Here is a 21,177-nt window from a genome sequence, read left to right as displayed (position 1 = left end):
AATGAATAACATGCAATATACTAGTGGTAGAAGACACAATTTTCTGAGTATCTAGCAATGCTGAATAGAGCATACACCGGCTTCCCCATTAAGTAACTTGAAAGGGATTGAAAATGTATTTACTAGAAGCCTAGCTTTTTACTTTTATCTCTGAGTGAGTGTGTACATGGGCATGCATGTGCATGTGTGGTGTGCATATGTGATTCATGTGTATATGTATGGGTGTGAGAGCAGGTGCGCACGTGCCATTGAGTGCTAATGGAGATGCAAGGATCACTCAGGTGTCAGGTCTCAAGTTCTATCTTGTTTGAGACAGGATCTCTTGTTTTCATGTGTATACATAAGGCTTGCCTGTGAACTTCTCCTGTCTCCATTTCCCATCCCGCTGTAGAAGTTCTTGAATTACAGATGTATACCACCAGGCCTGAGTTTACATAGATTCTAGGAATTCAAGTTCAAGTTCTCAAGATTGTGAGGCAAGGTCTTTATCCAATGTTCCATCTCCTCAGCCTAAAAATGTCGTCCTTTACCACTCCCAAAGAAACATAATAGCAGCTCAGCCTTGTCATAGAGGGTACAATACTGACAGAAATGAAAGGGGGCTGCTAAGAATTCTCTAATGAAACCCCACAGCATACTCTTCAATTCACTTGTTAATTTAAAAGTAAATTGTCAGTTATTTCCTTAAGCTGTTTTGCAATTTAAATGTCATTATGCCACCAAAACAAAAATCTAATCAATCTTTCACTCCAAACAACAGTTCACTTAAGGCTTGGCTACCCATAAAGTTTACAAAAGGGAGAATAAAACAGATTGCTTCCCCTTGCTACAACCTCATTTCCAACTGACATAAAGCTGTGGCAAATTAGGCCCTTCCTGTGAATTGAATTCGTACATTGTCATTTTGAAAGACACTTTTGTTATTTGCAGGTTTCATGATTACCATCAATTGATGTGATTTATAAGACCCACCTTTAATGGGCATCTTGATGAAGCACAGTTTATTATCCCACTGGAGTGTAGCTCTTAAATAAAATCAGGTTGTAGCAAGTTCTAGTGGAAGCATGGAAATTCACACTGACAGAACCAGAACATGATTGTTTTCATTTTCTGTTTTATAGTAGATACTTTTGGAAACACTTGCTCCTCTTAGGAGAAAAGAAATGCATCAATATTTAAGAAGCAAAAAGGATCTAGGAAGCATGTCCTCATCTTCTGTCTCATCCCTGACCATTATTCATCCTTTCTTTACCAGCTCTATGGGCATCTGTGACACAGGCTGACACAAAATGCATTTATTAAAATTTTGTTTAATTTGCTTGCAAATTCTTAAAGTCAGGCACAAACAAAGCCAATATGCCAAGTTACACATTAAAGAAGGTGATTTATTTATTCTTGCTGTCCACCAGTAATGATAAAACATAGGCTGCCTCAGGCAAAGACCTTCCACAGGACACACAGTAACATGAAATTAATGAGGAATCATTTGAAAAGGACAAAGGAGTTCTTTACATCTGGCACATGGAGCTTTTCCTTCACAACACTTTGTAATCTCATCTTCAGTTGTTAAATACTCTCCTTTCCTAACAATTCACTTGCGTTTCTTAAAGATGGAAGTCATATTCTTCTTTTTATGGAATAAGATGTAATATTACCATGTTGTATTTATGTTTCATTAACAGAGGTCCACATACACAAACACATATGCACACATACACATACCTTCACATCCTAATTGTATCACTGACAATCATTTTAATCAAAAAAACATGTTTAAATAAAGAATTAACCTCATTTGGGATGTTACCAATATTCAGTTGGCCAATCCAACTTGTAACAACAGTATCTCACCAAGTGCCTGATTTTTTTATAGTTATTAATTCCAGAGAACTGTGTAGTTGACAAGTGAGTGGAATATCTAAAGACATTAATCAGAATTAAGGTATTGCCTTGAGGAGAGAAAAATAGTCTGCTTAACACATCAATTTCTAAAGAAGAGATTTCTCCTCCTCCTTACTTCCTAAGTCTGAATTGCTTTTACAGTATCCACTGGTGATGAGATAAGAACATAAATGGAATAAAGCTCGTGCTGGCTTTCGGTATTTGAGTTCATCTGTTCATAGGAGCTTTTCTAACTGTCTGATGTTCCTCTGGAAGATTGGGGGCAACAATTTTTGTGGGGTTTAGGGGACATTAATTATTAAGTTTCTATCACAAGTAGTTTAATAAAAACATTACTGATCTTGATCAGGATTAACACTGACAAGCAGCTATGTATCCACAGCGAGCCATTCTGAGACATTCAAAGCATGAGTTTGGACTGACCTTCAGGTTGATATTGTGCTATGATTGTCACGGTCTGCCCAGCCCCCTTCAGTGCTGCAGCTGCCTGTTCATGGGATGCTCCTCGGAGATCAATGCCGTTCACCTAGAAGACAAATCAGACTTTTAGGCACGGTATCTTTATTCTGAAAGAAGAAAAATGTTTTCCAAAATTAATAAGCTACCTAAAATTATGCCATGTTCCTCAAAAAATTCTTCATTTCTTATTCAGGTGTTTCTTATTTCAGCAAGTTTCATAGTCATGATTACTTTTAGAAAGCAGGGCCATGAAATTTCATCTTGTGTTCGTGGCACAGCCTGGCTAGGTTGGAAATATTTTGTCTATCCCTGCCCACAAGAGTTTTAGTGTGTGTACTGCTATGTTCCCATGGGTATCCTGGATTTCTAGCACAGACTGGCTTTAAAACTAGAGGGGAAAATGATAATGGAGAGAGACACATGTAATGCCAACAGACAAGTATGTGCCGACAGATTCATATATTCAGACGACATTCTGGGGAGACTGTATGGAATGGGCCTGGCTAGCTGCCAGGTTCCTCTCTGGGTAAGTGCCTAATCCTGTCATATGGAGCTTGGTGAGACAGCCTTGAGCCCTGTTCCAAAATAAACCCAACTGCCCCACTTCTCAGGCACAATTCCATAATGAATTCTGACAAAATGAAAAAAAAAAAAGAGTGCCTGGAGTTTATTTTGCTGTCACTAACTTCCACTTTGGAGCCCATATACTAGAAGAGAAGCAGAGCATCTATGAAACCAGCCCTGACCTCAGCCTGAAAGAAAATCACCAGCAAGTCAAGTCCAATGAGAAGCAAAAGCCAAAGTCTTTCTCCAGTCAACAGTGTCAATAAGTCATCAGGACATAATTGCCAAGGGTTCTGTGTCTAGGTGAGAGGAGCGGCAGTGGGCGAGGGTCAAAGGAGAACAAGAAGTTTTCCTGATGGAATGAACATATTGAGTCTAGATTCTAACCAAATGCAGATGGTACCCTCACCCTGCCTGCATCCCTTTGTTCACAGGGCAGGATGCTATGCCTAAGAGAAGACTTCAAAGTTGATCAGCATATCAAAACATTCTCTTGTTTTGGCCTTGGCAATCTTTAACAACAATTCTGAGTAGTTAAATGCAGGCATGGATTATTCACTACTTCGCTTCCCTATCCTGCAATCTTTAAGTGGATGGCATTGCTCCCTCAGAATAACTCCGTTAAAGTATCCTCATTGATATCTGTAGTTTCTTTTGCCTCTCCTCTGGTTTTCTATTCTGGTGAGCTTTCTTTTTCAAACACTGACTGTACACTAGTTTGGGGAAGTCCACTGTGCTAGGCCAACCATTAGATAGATAAGTGACAGTCATATCTTCTCTCTGAGGCTGTGTTCTCTCATTTCGGAAGGAAGGAACAGTTAGACTATTATTGTTTAAAATGCCTGTGGTGGTAGATACACAGGCTTGCATTCTTGATTCCCAGCTGGTGGCACCGGAAGAAGTACATCAGTAGAGACATACATCGTTACAGACAGGCTTGGAGACTTTATAGACTCACCCTACTTGCTCTCTCTACTTCCTGTGTGTGGTTGAGATGTGATCTCTCAGCTTCCTGCTCCTGTCACCAGACATGTTTCTGCTGCCATTATGGACTTTTGCTCTGGAGTTTTAAGCTGACACAAACTTTTTAACCCCCCTATAAGTTGCTTCAAGATGAGGGATTTTATCACAGCAAAAGAAAACTAACAACCTCTCTTCTTGATCTGAGCAATACCAAAGCTCCTCGAGAATAAAGAATAAGTCATTTTCAACATGGCTAAGAATGCTAATGGGCCAGAAATAGGATTATGGTAGCCAAAAGGGTCAGCAATGGCATGTTTGCCAATGGCAAGCTCAACTGCACAATATCAGATGTCAAATAATTTTAAATAGTTTCTTTTATTGTAAAACAATTAATTCTTATTGAAAAATGTACATTACTAAAGAAATGTTTCCAAAAATTATAGAAGAAAAATGTAAGTGGATTCTCAATTTGCATGTCCACAGGTAGCCTCTTTACTGTTCTTTGCTTTGGAGTCACCTACATACAGCATGTGGCTACATCTAAATTTCTGTTGTTCTTGTTACATAAATATTTTATTACTTGTCTTTTAACTAATGAATTAAATACCACATATAAATATAACTAATTGTGGTTATCATTTAACAATGTAACCTGGGCGTCTTTCATATAAGCACACATTGTTTGAATTTTTAATTGGAAGACTGTTCCTTGTTGTGAATGCTCTAGAGTTGCTCAGTGAGATTCTTACTGGTGTAATTAAAATCAGTTCCACTTTTCTCTAGTACATTTATGAATGTCTTCATAAAGGATGAATGCTCTTGGCAGGGTCTTTGGAAAATAAAGCGTTTATGATTTTTAAAATTTTGTTATTATACCATTAAATATTATTATTATTATTATTTAGCATATTTAAATGATTGAAGAAAAACATAAAGTCAATAATCTTATTTATCAGATAATGTTGATATAAAAATGGAAGTAATACAGATACATAATGTCATATATAAAAATTAAATCAGTATAAAAAACACAAAATAAATATTTTTCTACTGTTATATCCAGAAGTAACTATCTTGGGGTTGGAGAGATGGCTCAATGGTTAAGATCGTTGCTCTTGAAAAGGACCCAACTTTGGTTCCCAGATTCAGATGGCACACAATCACCTCTAACTCTAGCTCCAAGGAATCCAATGCACATGTGTACACACATACAAACACAAAAATAAATAAAAATAAACATAAAATGTAATAATCTTGATGATTTCCTGTATATACTACTCAGTACTTTGGCATGAATATAAACCAGCTTATAAATATATAAATATATGATAAATACTTAATATTTATTATTTAATATAACAGTATAATAATATTTAATAATAATGCATAAATGAGGGTATATTATGTACATAGTTTCATACCTTCATTTTACTCAAAAAGCTTTCTGAACTGTTGTTATTATTTTGAGACAGGTTCTCTCCGTATAGTTCCTGGAACTCACTGTATAGTCCAGTTTGGCCTCAAACTCAGAAATCATCCTGATTCACTTTCCAAGTGCTTAGACTAAAGGAATATGTTACTTCAGCCAATCTCATGGAATGTTCTTAGTTAGATACTTTACATACAGTCAATCTCATTGATCTTAATGGTACATAGGATCCTACGCTTTAGCATAAAACATTTTATGTCACTAGTTCAGTTAATAAACACTCTGGTTCTTTAACATTTTGCAATTATAAACAATTCAGTAATAAATAAAAACTAATGGTAAGTTGAATAAAGGTAATTTTGATAGTCATTGTCAAGGTACCTCTAAAAATGGGGCATTCATTAGTATTTCTACTAATAACATGATTGCATTTTTTATAATAATTATTTGCATATACCACAACATTTGACTTTTTCTATTTTGATAAGTAAACAATTACATTTTTAATTAAATTTCTTCAGTTAAAAGGTACTTTTTATGCTAACTGGCTATTTTATTTTATTTTACATAAAATGTATGATCCACTATATTTGCTAACTTTTTGTTTAGTTTGTTCTTTTTTATCTGTATTTTTAAAAAATATTAGTATTTTCCCTTTAAAAACATGTTTTATATTATAGAACATCATATTCTATATTATCATGCTATCTCTTATTATAGAGAATTGTAAACTGTTTTGTATAGTCACATTTATCACTGTCTTTCATTTTTAAAAAGCTTTAGCCTTTTCTACTATATTCCTTATTCCAACTGATTTAATAAGTTTCCTGTATTTTCCTGTAATGTGATTATAGCTTTGATTTGGCTATTCAAACTCATAAGAACTCATGTCCCTGGTCTTCAATCCAGTGACAGCTCTTGCCAAACAATTTTATGTTTCCTGAAGAACAATGATAGGTAAACATCCATTTTAAATGTGAGGGGAAGACAAGGTCATAGTATTCTGGGACACAGAGAAGGTACTAGGGGCATGTGGTAATTTCCTGCAGGAAATACTACTGAGAAAATACCAGAATAAGTTATCCAGATGAGGATGGATAGACTGCAGTTTCCCCAGAAGGACCCCAAACTGAACTTTTATCAGCAGTAATAAAATCAAGGAATTACTTTTGTAGAATACTACTATCTTGAAAGGACAGTAGCTTCGATTCACAGATTTAACAGAATTATTAATTGTGAAAAAATACAAATGGGTGGCCCAGTGGGAAAAGTTTACAGAACTGGTGCCAGGTTTCAATTAAAATAGTCAGATAAAGGCACAAAGGAATCTACAGCAAATTATTCCACAGTTAGGGGTCTGGGGAGAATATGTGAGTGAGGCAGCCGAGAAGAAACTGGGGCGGAATCCAAAGTCGCTCTCTTTCCTTGTTTTTCAGAAAGACCATGGAGAGTAAGGTGCACAAATGCAGTCCCAGCGTTTTAAGAGACCGTAGAAGGTTCTTGTCTTTTCTCTACAGTGGAGAAATGACTTCACTGTTTTGAAGTGATGCAATAGATGAGCAGACATGCATGACTCTGTCACAGACTTACTCAGGCCATCAATGAGATACTGGGAAATAATGGTGTGGGGGGCCTGCCATCCATTGGGGCCTCTGGGTTGTAAATTCAATGATTTCCATGATTTAAAAAAAGCCCTCAAATGTGTTTGGGAATTATTAAACTGTTTTCTCACTTCTCGTTTTGTATTAAAGAAGGTGAGACATAAACAAACAAATATAATAAAATCACTCACATATACTAAGTGAATGAAGCAGAGAAATTATAGGTATTCCATAATCTAGAGTCATCTGGAGCCATCTGGGTGTCAAGCATAGAGTCCATAGAGGAAGTAAGGGAACATGTGGAATCTTGACTGCCATGGGAAGTTTTACTAGTAAGTGCCCAGGGCTCTACTAAAGACTGGAACATTTCCCCTGTTTTGGGGTGGATGACCCTGGGAATGGTGAAGTCAGGATTCAAGACCTAAGTGATCAAAAATAAGATAACCAGACAGGAGATGATGGTAAGCTTGCAAATGCTATAAGATGAAGGCTTGAATTAGGAAAACCCAAATGGAATTGAGGAAGGGATGGAGACAGACTTGAGAGAAGAAACAGAGGAGGCAGGGGCTGCTTATGCAGCTGTCCTCAAGTGTTCTGAGATGTATCCAGGGTTCAAGCAATATGTGTACAATCCATTAGATTAGAAATGGAAGGTAGGAAAAGTATCATAACTTTTAGTTACTCAGCCTGACAGGGTGCCATGAACCAAGAAAGAGAGAGAAAGACCTAAATGGAAAGCCAGTTTGGATGAGAAAGGATCCTGCATTTCATTTTGGAAATGTTAATTTTGCTATCTCCATTGGACATGTATGGCTTTTCAGGATCTTGTAAGATATATACCAGGAGTTTAGAGGAATGGACAATGTTGATAATTGTTTGGGTTTTTGTATCCCCAGGGCCATACCTAAGCACAGGAGAGCCACATGCAGAAGAGGTTGCTGTACAAAGTAGCAATACTCAGATCACCCACTCCACAGAGCATAATCAGGTTACAAGAGCTAATATTGTAAGGCTCCGAGAGCAGTGCCTGGCATGTGATTAAGACATACAATTACCCTTTCTTGTTGGCTCCTCTCCAGTCACACATGAAGCAAGAGGATGACCTGGGCTAGTATAAGATTACTCCCATAAAGGGCCAGATAATAGACTAGAAGAAGTGCCAGAGTGGTAGATCCTGAACAAGGAAGCACATTTAGGCATCCCAAGTTGAAGTAGTATCTCACTGTAAGCCTATTTTCCACTGGGAGCATCCTCTCATCTCTCTGTGCCTTAGTTTCTTCATTGAGGAAGAGAGATTCATACTAAATGTCAAAGGTCCCTTCCAGTGTGTAATAAACAATCACACTCTATCCTCAGTATACACTTTGTTGACAACTTGAGAAAAATGGTTCACTCAGCTTTAAACTTTTACAGCACCCCAAAGCAAGTTTCAAAGTGAATGAACTATAAATTGCATGTGAAGTAGAAATTTCTAATTAAGTTTCCTGTTCCTCCTGGAGGCAGTGGCACTTGGCGGAGAGCGATAACACTTCTGACAGTAGCTGCCTGAGAACTCGGGACTAGAATTCTGGAACACAGGGGAAATGAAAAATTGATACTGGATATTTACGTGTCTTAGAGGTTCAACATTAACATTCCCTTTTAATTTGGCTCACTGATGCAAAAGGTGCAAGATTATATTAAAAAAAATATTTTAAAATGTCTGAGCTTTGCCAAAGGCATCTGTAGAGGGCTGATCACTTTTCAGTCTGTAACTGAAAATAATAGCATCAGTCTAGTTACGTAAATCCAACCTATGAGATAAAGCCCAGGAAAGAACTTTCAGGATCCATGTACTTGGAATAATAACTATCTCAATGGAAACAAAGAAAAGGTACCTGAGACCTTGTCAATTACCGCACAAACCCATGATCTAGTTACTATCTCCAGTGCTGATGAATTTAAGTAGAGGCTTGGAAATCTCTATTTTCATTATATATTTTCATTTAGATACTTAAGACTTCGAACTCGTGCTCAAAATCAAGCAATTTTCTCTTGAATCTGATTGTTTTTTCCCTTACTTCCAACAGAAAACAATACCACATCCACCGCTTGAGCTCCTCAGCAGAGAATCTTCCTGTCTCCTCTCTCATCTGCTCCTATCAGCAGCTCTGTTTCATCTGGCTAGAGAGCCTGTTACTCTTGATGATCCACCCCACCTCTGACAGCCCAGCAGTTGTCCTTGGGATGTCGCAGGAGCATATGAATTTCTCCTGTGCCTGGGACTGCCTCATGCTCACATTATTTCCCTTTAACCAGCCAGACATCATAAAGTTCATATAAAGTCCATATCTTTCCTTCCCTTACCAACTTTTCATTGACTTCTTGTTCATTGGATTTGGATAAATCCAAACTCCTGGCCTTTTGCACATGCTTCCTCGAACTTCTTTGGCTGTCTTGGAAAGACTGGGCTTTAATTTACAGAATTCAGACCTATTTGATAATTTACCTCACTTACACATCAAAAAAATCTTCCCTTGAGTAAAAATTTCATCTCTTTACCTCCATCCCCTTAATAGTTACAATATTATGTAGAGACTAGGTAATAGCCCTTCAGTTAGTAAATGTTTATAACCATTAGATCACATAATTTTATTTAAATCATCAAATTTTATTTGACAATTAATTACAATTTACTTATAATAAACCAGGTATTGTTAAGAGACCTTTAGTTGACTTTGTCTTCCTGGGGGGGAGTACTGTAGTCATGGAAACAGAACCTTTGGGGGTAGAGCTTATGAATCTTCACTTCTGCAAAGCTCTATGATGATAGATTATTAGTCAGATGTGGGTTGTCCCTTGGTGATGTAGCTCTTTATTTTCTCTATGTTGTGCCAGAACTATTTTAGTTGACAAACTTTCTGTTTTTTTGGGGGTGGGGAAACTCACCAGTTATGATGTAGTAGAACAGTCCCAGATTATTTCCCCATAACACATAGACTTGAGGAAGAATATCTACACATAAGAAGAGTAGTCTGTAAAATAATTCACAACTCCGCTGTCATTCCAAGGCCATGCCCATCATTTGTTTGTTTGTTTGTTTCATGGAAGCATCTGTGTAATACAAGGGTAAACTGTGTAGGGCTGTAGGTGTGTTGGTGGTATCCATGAAGGTACAACTGCATAGGCTAGTAACCTTGGAAACACTACTGCCAAGAATCCTCACACCTGCCAGGCAAGGAGTGAGACTCTCTGCTATAAGATCCACCGTATCTATTGCCTTCTGCTCTCTTTCTAAACACTTCATGCTGGGCTGCAACGAGTGTGTTCTTTGAGACTGATTTTCTCAATTAGAGTAAAATTCAAGAACAAAAATTTGGTGGATTCTGAATTTGACCAAAATTTTGTCCTCTGAGTCATCTTCCAGCCCTATCAGTTTAATTTTAAAATAAGGAGACTGCCAGGAAGTGCTTTATTCTTCTTCCAAAATTCTCTTTTGGTATCTATGTGGTTTTCACTGAATTAATCTACTGTTAATGACCATTAACAGGGAATTGAATAAACAGATTAGAGAAGGAGTTAGAGAAAGGACCAATGGAACTGAGGGGTTTGCAGCACCTTAGGACGAACAACAATATGAACTAACTAGTACTCTCAGAGCTCCCAGGGTCTCAACCACCAACCAAGGACCGCACATGGAGGGGTCTGATTGTTCTGGCAGTATGTGTATAGTAGAGGATTGCAATTTGATCATCAATAGGAGGAGAGGACCTCGGCCCTGTGAAAGTTCTGTGCCCCAGTGTAGGGGAATGCCAGGGCCAATAAGTGGGAGAGGGTGGGATGGCAGGCATGGGGAAGGGGGAGGCAACAGGGGTTTGTTTTTGTTGTTTCTGTTTGTTTCTTTGTTTTTTGGAGGGGAAACTGAGAATGGAGAAATTTACATGTAAATAAAGAAAATATCTAATAAAAAAAGAATAAACAGATTAGGAAATATGTATTTAGCAAAGCATATACATCCATTAAAAGCAACAGCATATACTCTAAGATTCTGAAATAGAACAATGTCCATGATACATTGCTAAGCCAGAAGAAAGTTTTAGAAGGCTATTTATATATATAATTTCAATTTTCTCATAAAAATCAATAGTAAGGATATGTGATCTTATAGAGAAGTGGTTATGAGAAATCACATAACCAAATACTAACAGATGCTTTAAGAGGCTGCAGTCCTGTGGCTGGGTGGGGTAGAAATGCTTTTGTTTCTTTTTAAAGCCTACAGTAAGGTCTGCATGATTTTTAAGTCACCACAGTTAACCATAACAAAATTAGAAATTATAGCATTAGACAGTTTTAATGACTGCATGTGTAGTTTGTATTTCTTTAATCCCCCAGCATAATTTTCATATTATATTCCAATTCCAAATGAACGTTGTTAAATTAAGTTGTCTACATTAAGTACAAAATAACACATGGATTTGAAAGCAGCAAAAAGGGTTCTTTCTACTCATCCCTGAGTACCATCTATTGGGCTCATTAATCCACTAATTAGGTTTTCCTAATCACATCATTTCATCTAAATGGATACAAATGCTTACAATCAGGCTGCATTTACTACTACTGTTGAGGAATGATACTTATAAATCTACTTTCCCTTGAAGCTGCCTTTTTATTTTGTTCTTATCTACTTTTCTACACAAGCCCCAAGTATTGATCCATACCATCATGGTGGATTGCCTTTCCAATTGATTTTCTACAATTTCAAATAGCAGAAAACTTGGTGAATGGTGTACTAAATTCTCACAGAACTTCTATCAAGACCCAACAGTTCTTAAAGTTTTACAACATTTGTTCTTTCCCTCTCACTCTTTCCTTAATTCTTACCTATCTTTCTGTTAGAACAGGGAGAGAGTTGTGGAGGCATCACCGTCATCACCTTTTCTGAATAATTTGAATATGTGAGCAAGGCGTCTCTCCTCAGCATAAAGATGCTTTCTGTATACTCCTCATGCAATTTTCTATGAAAGGAACCCAACAAAACTAAAAATAGTTCTATGCTATATAATATAATGTATTTACTCAAATTTCCCTAGGTGTCTTCTTTAAGAATCTTTCAGGATATTTTATTTAATGATTTATTTATTTCTATTGTATGTGCCTTGGTATTTTAGTTACACATATGTCTGTGTGAGGGTATTTGGTCTCTTAGAACTGGGAGAGGCAGTTGTGAGCTGCCATGAGGGTTTCTGAAAACTGAACCTGAGTCCTCTCGAAGAACAACCAGTGCTCTTAAACACTGAGCCAGCTATCCCTCCAGGCTTGGATTTTTTTTCTTAAATCCAGAATTTGATCACTATGTGTGAATTGCATCTGGTTTTTATTGTGAGTTGCTAGTCATTATTAATCTAGAACATGAAATAACTTTTTTTTTTAAAAAAAAGTGGATTAACTTTTAAAAGAATGATATCAGGCCACATGTTTTGAACTGTCCCACAACTTGCGCCTACTTATTTGTCTGATCATAATTAAGTCAGAAATTTTAGCACAATCTGAGAAATGTTGCATATGGCTTACTACATTGCAGCAGGAGCAGCTACATGTGTGGCTGCCTCGTTATTTGTATTTTCTAGGTTGGTTACTTGTGTAAGGACCAAGTCATCTCCGCACTTGAAAGATAACTTTTCTCTTTGTTGGTAGAAAATCTGAAGAGTAATTTCTTTGAAGTCACAGGATCCTTTTCCTCAACATCTCTCCAAACTTTTCTTTCTTTCTTCTTTTTTCTTTTGGTAACATCTATTGATTATACTTGTCTACACATTTTATTGAGATCTGAAAATGGTGATTCTGTACTTTTCTATTTCTTGTGGGATAATTGGCTGATCCTCTCATGCAGACCTTCTTCCTTTCTATCCTCACAGGCTGAAATTTCTTGACCCTCCATGTTGTTTTCCAATGCTTCTAATTATCTGCCAACTTTCTCCCCAATCTCCATCTCTCCTTGCTCTCACTCTTCTTTTTACAGTTTCAAGTTCTTACACCGTTGTTAGGCACTTAGTATATCCTAGCCAGTCTACTTTTCTCCAAATGTGAGTGTTCACATTATACATGAGGCAGATGGTTCTCTTCTATGGTTCTATTTGTAGGTTATATGCAAATATCTTTTCTTTTGAAAAGTATTATTTTGGGTTGAGAGCACTTCCAGAGGTCCTGAGTTCAATTCCCAGCAACCTCATGGTGGCTCACAACCATCTGTAATGGGATCTGATTCCCTCTTCTGGTGCTACAGTGTACTCACATACATAAAATAAATAAAATCCAAAAAGGAGCTATTATTTTGAAGATTTTATTTTTATTTGATTTTATTATTTTATTTTATGTTTATAGGTATTTTGCATCTGTGAGTCACACATGTGCAATGACTGCAGAAGCCAGAAGAATGAATTGGATTCCCTGGAACTGGAGTTGTAGACATTGTGAGCCACTGTGTGAGTACAGGGAACTGAACCCCACCCAGCTCCTTGCCAGAGCAACAACTGTTCTTTAATGGCTGAAACATTTCTCTGGCTCCAGTTTATGTCTATCTGTATGGATGTGTATATCATTTTTATGTGTATAGATATGTGTCTGTGTGAGTTTATGTGCACCATATGCATTCAAAAACAGTCAGAGACCACCAGAGGGTATAGATTTCCTGGATGTGGAGTTACAGGTAGTTGTGAGCCTCCATGTGGGTGCTAGGTAAAGGACCCCGTTCCTTTGCAAGAGCAGTAAATGTTCTTTACTACTGAGTCATCTCTTCAGCTCTTTGTGCAGATTTCTTATGCTTTTATTTCAGGCTTTCTATAATAAGGTGTTTGCTTACAGCTCTCGACTCTTTTCAGATCATAGTGTTCTTTGACATGAGCAGTATTAAAGCTGGTCTTATCTAATCCTCCCATATCATAGTTACACTGACTCAGGCCCAGAGAATGAAATAGTTTGTCAGTATCATTCACCATATTTGTAACACAGTCCAGATGGGAATTCTAGTATTTAGTGCTCTACATAACACACCTCCATCTCCTAAGCAAACCTTTTTTGCAGCCACTAGCTTTGCACCCATCCCTATCCTGGCTTTACTCCCTGTGTCTATATTCCTGGTCCTTGTTCTTCTTCTCATTTCCTGAAGTTCCTTGACGCCTTCATTCTCTCTCATGTCAAGGTTAAGTTATACATTTCCAGCTCTGCTATTTTGCTGATGGTCAAGTGTTATTTACGTGGTCAGTAGACTGGTAAGCTAACAGCATCACACAAAGCTTTCTTTTCCTTTAGTGGCTTATTATGTTTTTAGCACCGAAGACAATTAATAATATTAATAATAATACTCGAAATTATAGGCATCTTTCGTTCCTAGCCTTCAGGTAACATTTCATAAATAATTGAACATATAATTCTTCTCTATACACCTCTCTGTCACATACTTACACACATGCACACATACCCCTTCTACAGTCCTGTGTTTTATATGACTTTATATGCAAGCAAATGACTAAACAATCATTAAAAACTACACTATTTACCTCCAGATATAATTACTGCTTAAAATGAGACTATACTACATACCTTATTCTATGATCTGATTCCTTTATCTATTTGTTATCTTCCTTATAAATATCAGCAGCATTTGACTGTAATCCCCATGAGAGAAGCTACTTAGATTGCTTTATGTTTCTTATATTCCCAGAAGGGTTCACAAATTATGGTCATTATAAATTATTATTGAGAGTCAGTAGACTTATTTGAGCCTAATCAGTGTCTTCCCTGACTCTAAGAAGTCTGAAGAACCATTGACGTTTACTTCATTTGAAGAAGCATTATAAACTACATTGCCAGTGACTTTGTGGCCAGCTAATGTAAAGAAAACAAGTCAGAAAAGAAAGTGAGGTGAGGAGTATTTATAGGAGAGATATCCAGGAATCTACAGAGAAGACAACTGATTTTACCCCGGGGGGGGTGGACTGAACTTCCTGTCAGAGCTGCCATATTGAATATGTCATCCTTTGGGAAGTGTTAGATGAACAACCCAATAAGCAGCCTTAAAAGAATCAGTGATTTTATAAAAGACTTATGAGCACTAGAAGATTTAGAGGAAGCTATAGAAACATTTCAAAACTCTGGGGAAGGCAAAAAGAAATTCAGAAGAGGAGCAATGATTACCCCCAGGAAGCCTTCTCTGGAAGCCGTATCCTCTATCTCTTCCTCCACTCTCTCAAATGTTTATCAAGAGTTCATAAATCAGCCTTGGCTCTGCTCAGTATTTCAGAAGTCCCAAGTGGGTATTGTAAGCATCAGAAAATTTTCCATTTACATAGGCGGGAAAGGTTTTTTTTTTTTCTCCAGTCATTTAAATCTTTTCTAATTACTAACAAATTCCCTCCTTTCCAGCCCTTTGAATTTAGCAAACAGAAGGCAGCTCCCTCCAGAGCACTACTCCCTAGCTAAGTTTGAGTTTCCATGGCTAGTTGCTGGAGCTCTGGACGTGGATAGAACCAAAAGGCCATACCCCTTTAACCACAAAACAGCATCAGGAAATCATGTTCATTTCAATGGCTCAGTTTGTAGAACAAAGAAAACCTCCAGTAAATAATGAGTGAGTAGGAAAGAGAGAGTAGGAAAGGAGAGACGTGATATGGAAGGAATGCATCTAGACTCCAGAAAGATGCTTTATATTTTGTGTTTTGGTTTGTTTGGTTAATTGGATTTCTTTGTTTTTTAGGTTTTGTTTGTTTTTGTTTGTTTGTTTGTTTTGTTTTCTAAGATGTGTTTCTTTGTGTAAACCTGGCTGTTCTGGAACTAGCTCTATAGATCAGGATGGCCTAGAAATCAGAGATCTGCCTGCCTCTGCCCTCTGAGTGCTAGGATTAAGAGCTCATGCTACTACCACCAGACAATAGATAACTTTTTAAAGATGGCTTATAATGATGCACAGATGCACAGCCAAACATTTGACAAAGCTCAGGCAGTCTTGTGGAAAAATTGGGGAAAGGATTGAGGGACCTAAAGGGTGTAGGAACTCCACAGGAAGACCAACAGAGCCAACTGTCCTAGATCCTTGAGAGCTTCCAGAGACTGAATCACCATCCAAAGAGCATACATGGGCTGGACCTAGGCCCTTGAACATATGTACTGGATGTGTAGCTTGGTATTTATGAGGGTCCCCCCCCAACAACTGGAGAGGGGGTTGTCCCTAAATCTGTTGCCTGTTTGAGTATCCTATTCCTGTAACTGGGTTATTTTGTCTGGCCTCAGTGAGAGAGGATGTGCCTAGTCTTGTAGTGAATTGATGTGCTGGGATGGAATGATACTCAGGAGGGCTGCCCCCTTCTTAGAGGAGAAGGGGGCTTATGGGGAAGGAGGTGTGTGAAGAGACACTTGGAGGAGGGGGCTGTTATCAGGATGTAAAGTCAATAAATAAATAAATTAAAAAGTAAAAAAATGGCCTAAGACCAGAGTTAAACATGGAAGGTTTCATAAAGACAGCACTAGTCAAGTCAGCATAGGTGAACTAAGAAGGTATTTGTTATGCTTTGTATTGCTAGTTCCTCCAAAACCTAGACTAAAGGCAACTTTTAAGATGAAGGAAGTGAGGCACAGAGTGATCAGCACATTTCCAACCTAACAGTGAGGATGTGGGCTTCTGACTGTGTGACAGACAAGCTGTTGGTTTCCCTACTACTCTGCCCTTTCCTTGCATTGTACCTGATGCTTTCTGCCTCGGGTTTGCAGGTAGCACCCTGTCTCAAACAGACACCAACCCAACATTGAACTAACTCCCTACTCCACGCATAGGGCTCAAGGATCCTTCGGTACATCAAGAAAGGTTGTTAAGAATAGCAATTCCAGCTCTTGCTAGTCTAGGTCTTCACTGAGGGTTAATACTTTTCTGTCTACAGAAAAGTCCCTTCAGGCATGTGGGAGTCCTGACTGGAGGACTGTCTTCCCTCAGAGGCAGTGGTTCAGTAAAAGGGGCCATTTGGCAGCTTTGGTCATCACAGAAAGCACAACTGCCCAGTGTATCTTAGCATCATCTTAATAACCCTGTGACCAAGTTTGCACCTCCTGGTCCATCTCCCTCCTTAAACCATAGGTTACAATGGTCAGTTTTGAAAAAGGCTGGCTGCACGGGCTCAGCAGATTCTGTCACATCAGTGAGATCAGACTTACCAGCATGAAGTCAATAAGGACCACTGCAGGGAGTGGTCCTTACACCATGGGAGGCTGTAGGAAACAGGGACATGCAACTCTAAAGCTTCATCTACCACATTTGTCAGCCAGAGAATAAAATAACTAACTCTTGCTGTTACTGTCTCTGGGAATTTCTCAGGACCCAAAATATGACTCTGAGCAATTAAATGCAGCTTAGTGATTTCTCTTTTGCAAACACATGGCACCTTGAAAAGCCACCATACATTCTATTCTGCAAAGTGGGAGTCCCTTCATTCTTGGGCACAGTTTTTCTTTCTTCCCCATTCTGGATACCTCTTTGTCGTACACTCAGGGTCTCATCTCTGTAACCCTCTCCTGATCAGTGCATCCTGGAGGGACCACATTCACTCCCTTTGCCTCGCCTTTTCTCTGCAGCTGTTTCAATTGATTCCACTCTCCTACTTGTGCTCCTGACCTTCTCCTCATGACCTTGGACTAATCTGTCTCCACCTTTTTCTCTGTTCCTCCCTAGCTGACTTGTCCTACTCTGTCAAGAGGGCAGACTGCAGCTGACTGTGTTTACCATAGAAATTTTTTTTAAGTTGCATTATCCACTTGAAGGTCAAACATAATGTGAAAGGTTCATAAAAATTCTTCTAATTCATCAAGAGAACTAAAATGTCAAGCTAGCTTTCAAATAGAGACAAGCCAGAGGAACTTATTTTTCCATATTGAAATAGCAAAACTATCCGAACTAGAGTTACAAAATGCTATCTCACACAGACATGTTTATATATAGTGCTGTATGCCTTTAAGTCAAGGACATGCCTTAAGTTTGTGTGTGTGTGTGTGTGTGTTTTTCTTTCTGTCTAGGACTTTGGAGAAAGCACTTCCAGAATTTCTAGCCCCTAAGACTGCTTTTGGACACTTTTAAATCCATTGCTGTCTAATGTAGAACCTTGCTGCATATCAAAGAATGGATTGAATGTTCAGCCTGTACCTTAACATCATCATTATAAGCTAAAGGTTCTAGTCTCCATGTTTTCCTTCCCACCTACCTTTTATCTTTTGCCTGGTACCATCTTTCCTTTGGATTTTAGAATGTATGCATAGCTCAAGATTTCCATCATATCAGCTGCAATCTCTGCTTCTTGCTTTATCTTTTGTCAGACTCTCTGTTCCTGTCTTATTTTGTTTTGAAGTAGAATTCTGCTCTGTAGTCACACTAAGCTCAAAAGCCCTTCTATTCAGCCTCTCTCATGGGAGGGTATAGATGTGTGCCAGCACATCACTTGGTATGGTATTGTCTATGTGTCTAGGAACCCTTGCCTTGTCTTTGTCAACTGCCACACGCTGCATGATCTCCTTGTTTTAGAAAGTCCAATTCAGATTTTACTTTTATGGTTCTTTGCAGTACAGAACATTTTCTTATTTATTTATTTATTTATTTATTTATTGTGTATTTATATTTTACATTTATTTCATGTGTATGGATTATGTGTGTTTATTTGTGTGGTCATGCCCATGTGATGGTCAGAGGACAACTTGTGGGAGTTGTTCTCTCTGTCTACCATGTGGGTCCTGGAATCCTGTTGGCTTTACTTGTCACAAGCATCTGAACCTTTTGAGCCATCTTGGTGGCCCTATGACATTTTCTAGACAAACTATTTTTTAAAGCTTTGTTTTCAACTGAGGAAAAGTGCTGTGCTTCAGTTTCTACCAAATCCCTTCAGTACAGTGCTTTGTCTTTGTCTTTAGGGGTTGTGCGGGCCGAGAAGTGTCTATGAGCAGGCTGGGGAGATGGCTCAGTCAGTGACATGCTTGCTATGCAAACGAGGAGACCTGGATTCAATGCTAAGAGTCTGAGTGGAAAGGCCAGTATGCAACCTCTCATCCTCTTTGGTGGTTTGAATGAAAATGACCCCATACACTCACAGGGATTGGCACTATCAGGAGGTGTGGCCTTGATGGGGGAAGTGTCACTGGTGGTAGGCTTTGAGGTTTCAGATGCTTAAGCCATGAAGTGTCTCATTCTTTCTTCCTGCTGCCTGCTGATCCAGATGTAGAACGCTAAGCTACTTCACCAGTGCCATGTCTGCTTGCATGCCACCATGCTTCCTGCCATAATGACAGTGGATTAAACCTCTGAACTGCAAACAAGCCCCAATTAAATGTTTTCTTCTCTCAGAGTTGCTGTGGTTATGGTGTCTCTTCGAAACAATAGAAACCTCACCCCAGCCCCTACAACTGAGGATTTTGCTGCCTCCAGCCTTGCTGAATTAGCCCATGCCGATGAGATAAGCTGTCTGACTCATAAGGCAAGATAGACAGCTTCAGAAGAATGATATCCAAGGTCGTTCTCTGGTCTACATACATATATATGCTCACATGTTTATATATATGTGTATATATGTTTAATATACACACACATACACATACTTTTATCTCAACATGCACACACACACAAACAGTGTATCTAAACATGAGATAAGACCTCCAAAGCATTTAAATTCACATTTACTGATTGCTTACAATTTGCCAGGTGCTGTATCATATATGAGGATTAGTAAGAATCCAAGGTCTTCCATTAGAGACAACTTTTGAAATGCTATGGAGCACTGTGTTCCTGTAAGTTACTGAGAATTGTAGCATCCCAGGAGTTAATTAAGATGAACTTATTTAGCCTTGGGCTTAAGACCTAGTACTGTTTAAATGCTGATACAGGACATTGAGATTGCTTACCTTAAGCCCATTGTGATCAACTTAATCTTACTTCACTGAGAGAGGGCAGAAAGAGCATTGAGAATGTTAGATCCCTGGGTGCTTCCCAGGTAGAACTAAAGTGAGAAAATGCACTGGAGGTCAGATTTTATGGCAGGACTGAGACTATGTCACCAGGCTCAGATGAAGCACTCACTTTGAAACTGGAGACATTTGCTCTTAGAGCTGAGACCAGCTCAGCTTGTGGGGCCATTAACTTTGGGCCATCTAGTGTTTTTGCTAAAGATCACTTGATATTGGTAACTATGACAGAAATTGTACATGCCATAGTACAATTAAAGCCTACAAGGATTGTTGAGCCAAGTCACTGACTTTATTTTATAAATGAGGAGATAGAGAAAAGACACATTCAAAGGTCCCGCATCTAGTTAGTAGAGAAGCTGGGTTCAAATTCTGCTCTGATTCAAATTTGAAAATTAAAAAAAAAAAAATTCTAGTTAGCTAGCATAGAGACCAAAAGGCAGGAATACTTTGTGATAAGTTCTCTGAACCACTGTGGATTGTCTGTTGGCTTTTACATGAGCAACTACAACATGGTAAATGAGATTCTGTGGTGTATATTATGCTTAGTGGAGTGAGCAGCAACAAGAAGTCATCACTAGCCTAGGTCCGGATCCGGAGTCCAAGTGATGAGTTGAAGATCGTTGGTGTTCCGTGATAGAAACCTGATCCACAGCTTCTTGCTTATCAGTGCCCCTTTGCTTGTGATTGTACTTTAGTGCCAGTGCAGATGAGCTACCATTCCTTTCAAAGCAAGGCCTGACAAATGTGTCAACAACCAAAATAATGGCCAACAAAGACCAAATCCTTCCCGGTGTCAAATGAACCTTACTAAACACAGTAGGCGCTGTCTTGGTCCTTTCTCCCAGCAGCCCTACAGGTGGTGATTGTCACACCATCCAGTTCCTATAATGAAGACCTGAGTGTGCTGGGTGACATCCCACACAGCCAATTTCTCAGCAAGTTCATACTTGACTGTCATCAGAGTGAAAACAGAGGTGAAGACTTAGCTGCCCCGTGAGGAATACACATTCTCACTGTCCCCACACTTCTGTATGGACACAAAGCACCTTGGACAGAGGAAACAATTCCCACAGCTCCTAAGCTGAAGATAATGAACAGCATTTCTGCATCCCATTTGCTGGCTGCTCCATTAGGAGGTATGATGAGGACAAGGCAGGTGAGCTACAGGCCAACCTTTCTGGAGTTTGAAGGGCGAAGCCATTTAGATTTATAATGCTTCTACCTTGTCTGCTTCTGTGAGTAGCATGCAAGGCTTTACCTGGCATATGCAGGCCTCATAGGGGCCACTAGGGG

The 21,177-nt window shown here is 38.7% G+C and overlaps 1 protein-coding gene across 18 annotated transcripts in view; it reads right to left on the bottom strand.

The window, feature by feature from the left end:
* Positions 1 to 21,177, bottom strand: part of Dlg2 (discs large MAGUK scaffold protein 2) — a 1,953,494-nt gene that overhangs the window by 304,779 nt on the left and 1,627,538 nt on the right. For all 18 annotated transcript variants that reach the window (XM_031387347.1, XM_031387348.1, XM_031387349.1 and 15 more), the window contains one exon: positions 2,326 to 2,428. In XM_031387347.1, coding sequence (XP_031243207.1) covers positions 2,326 to 2,428 — 103 coding nt within the window. The remainder of the gene's footprint in view (positions 1 to 2,325; positions 2,429 to 21,177) is intronic.

The sequence above is a fragment of the Mastomys coucha genome, unplaced genomic scaffold (genome assembly GCF_008632895.1).
Source record: "Mastomys coucha isolate ucsf_1 unplaced genomic scaffold, UCSF_Mcou_1 pScaffold21, whole genome shotgun sequence".
In the NCBI taxonomy this organism is placed as follows: domain Eukaryota; kingdom Metazoa; phylum Chordata; class Mammalia; order Rodentia; family Muridae; genus Mastomys; species Mastomys coucha.
This window is presented reverse-complemented; position numbering and strand designations above follow the sequence as displayed.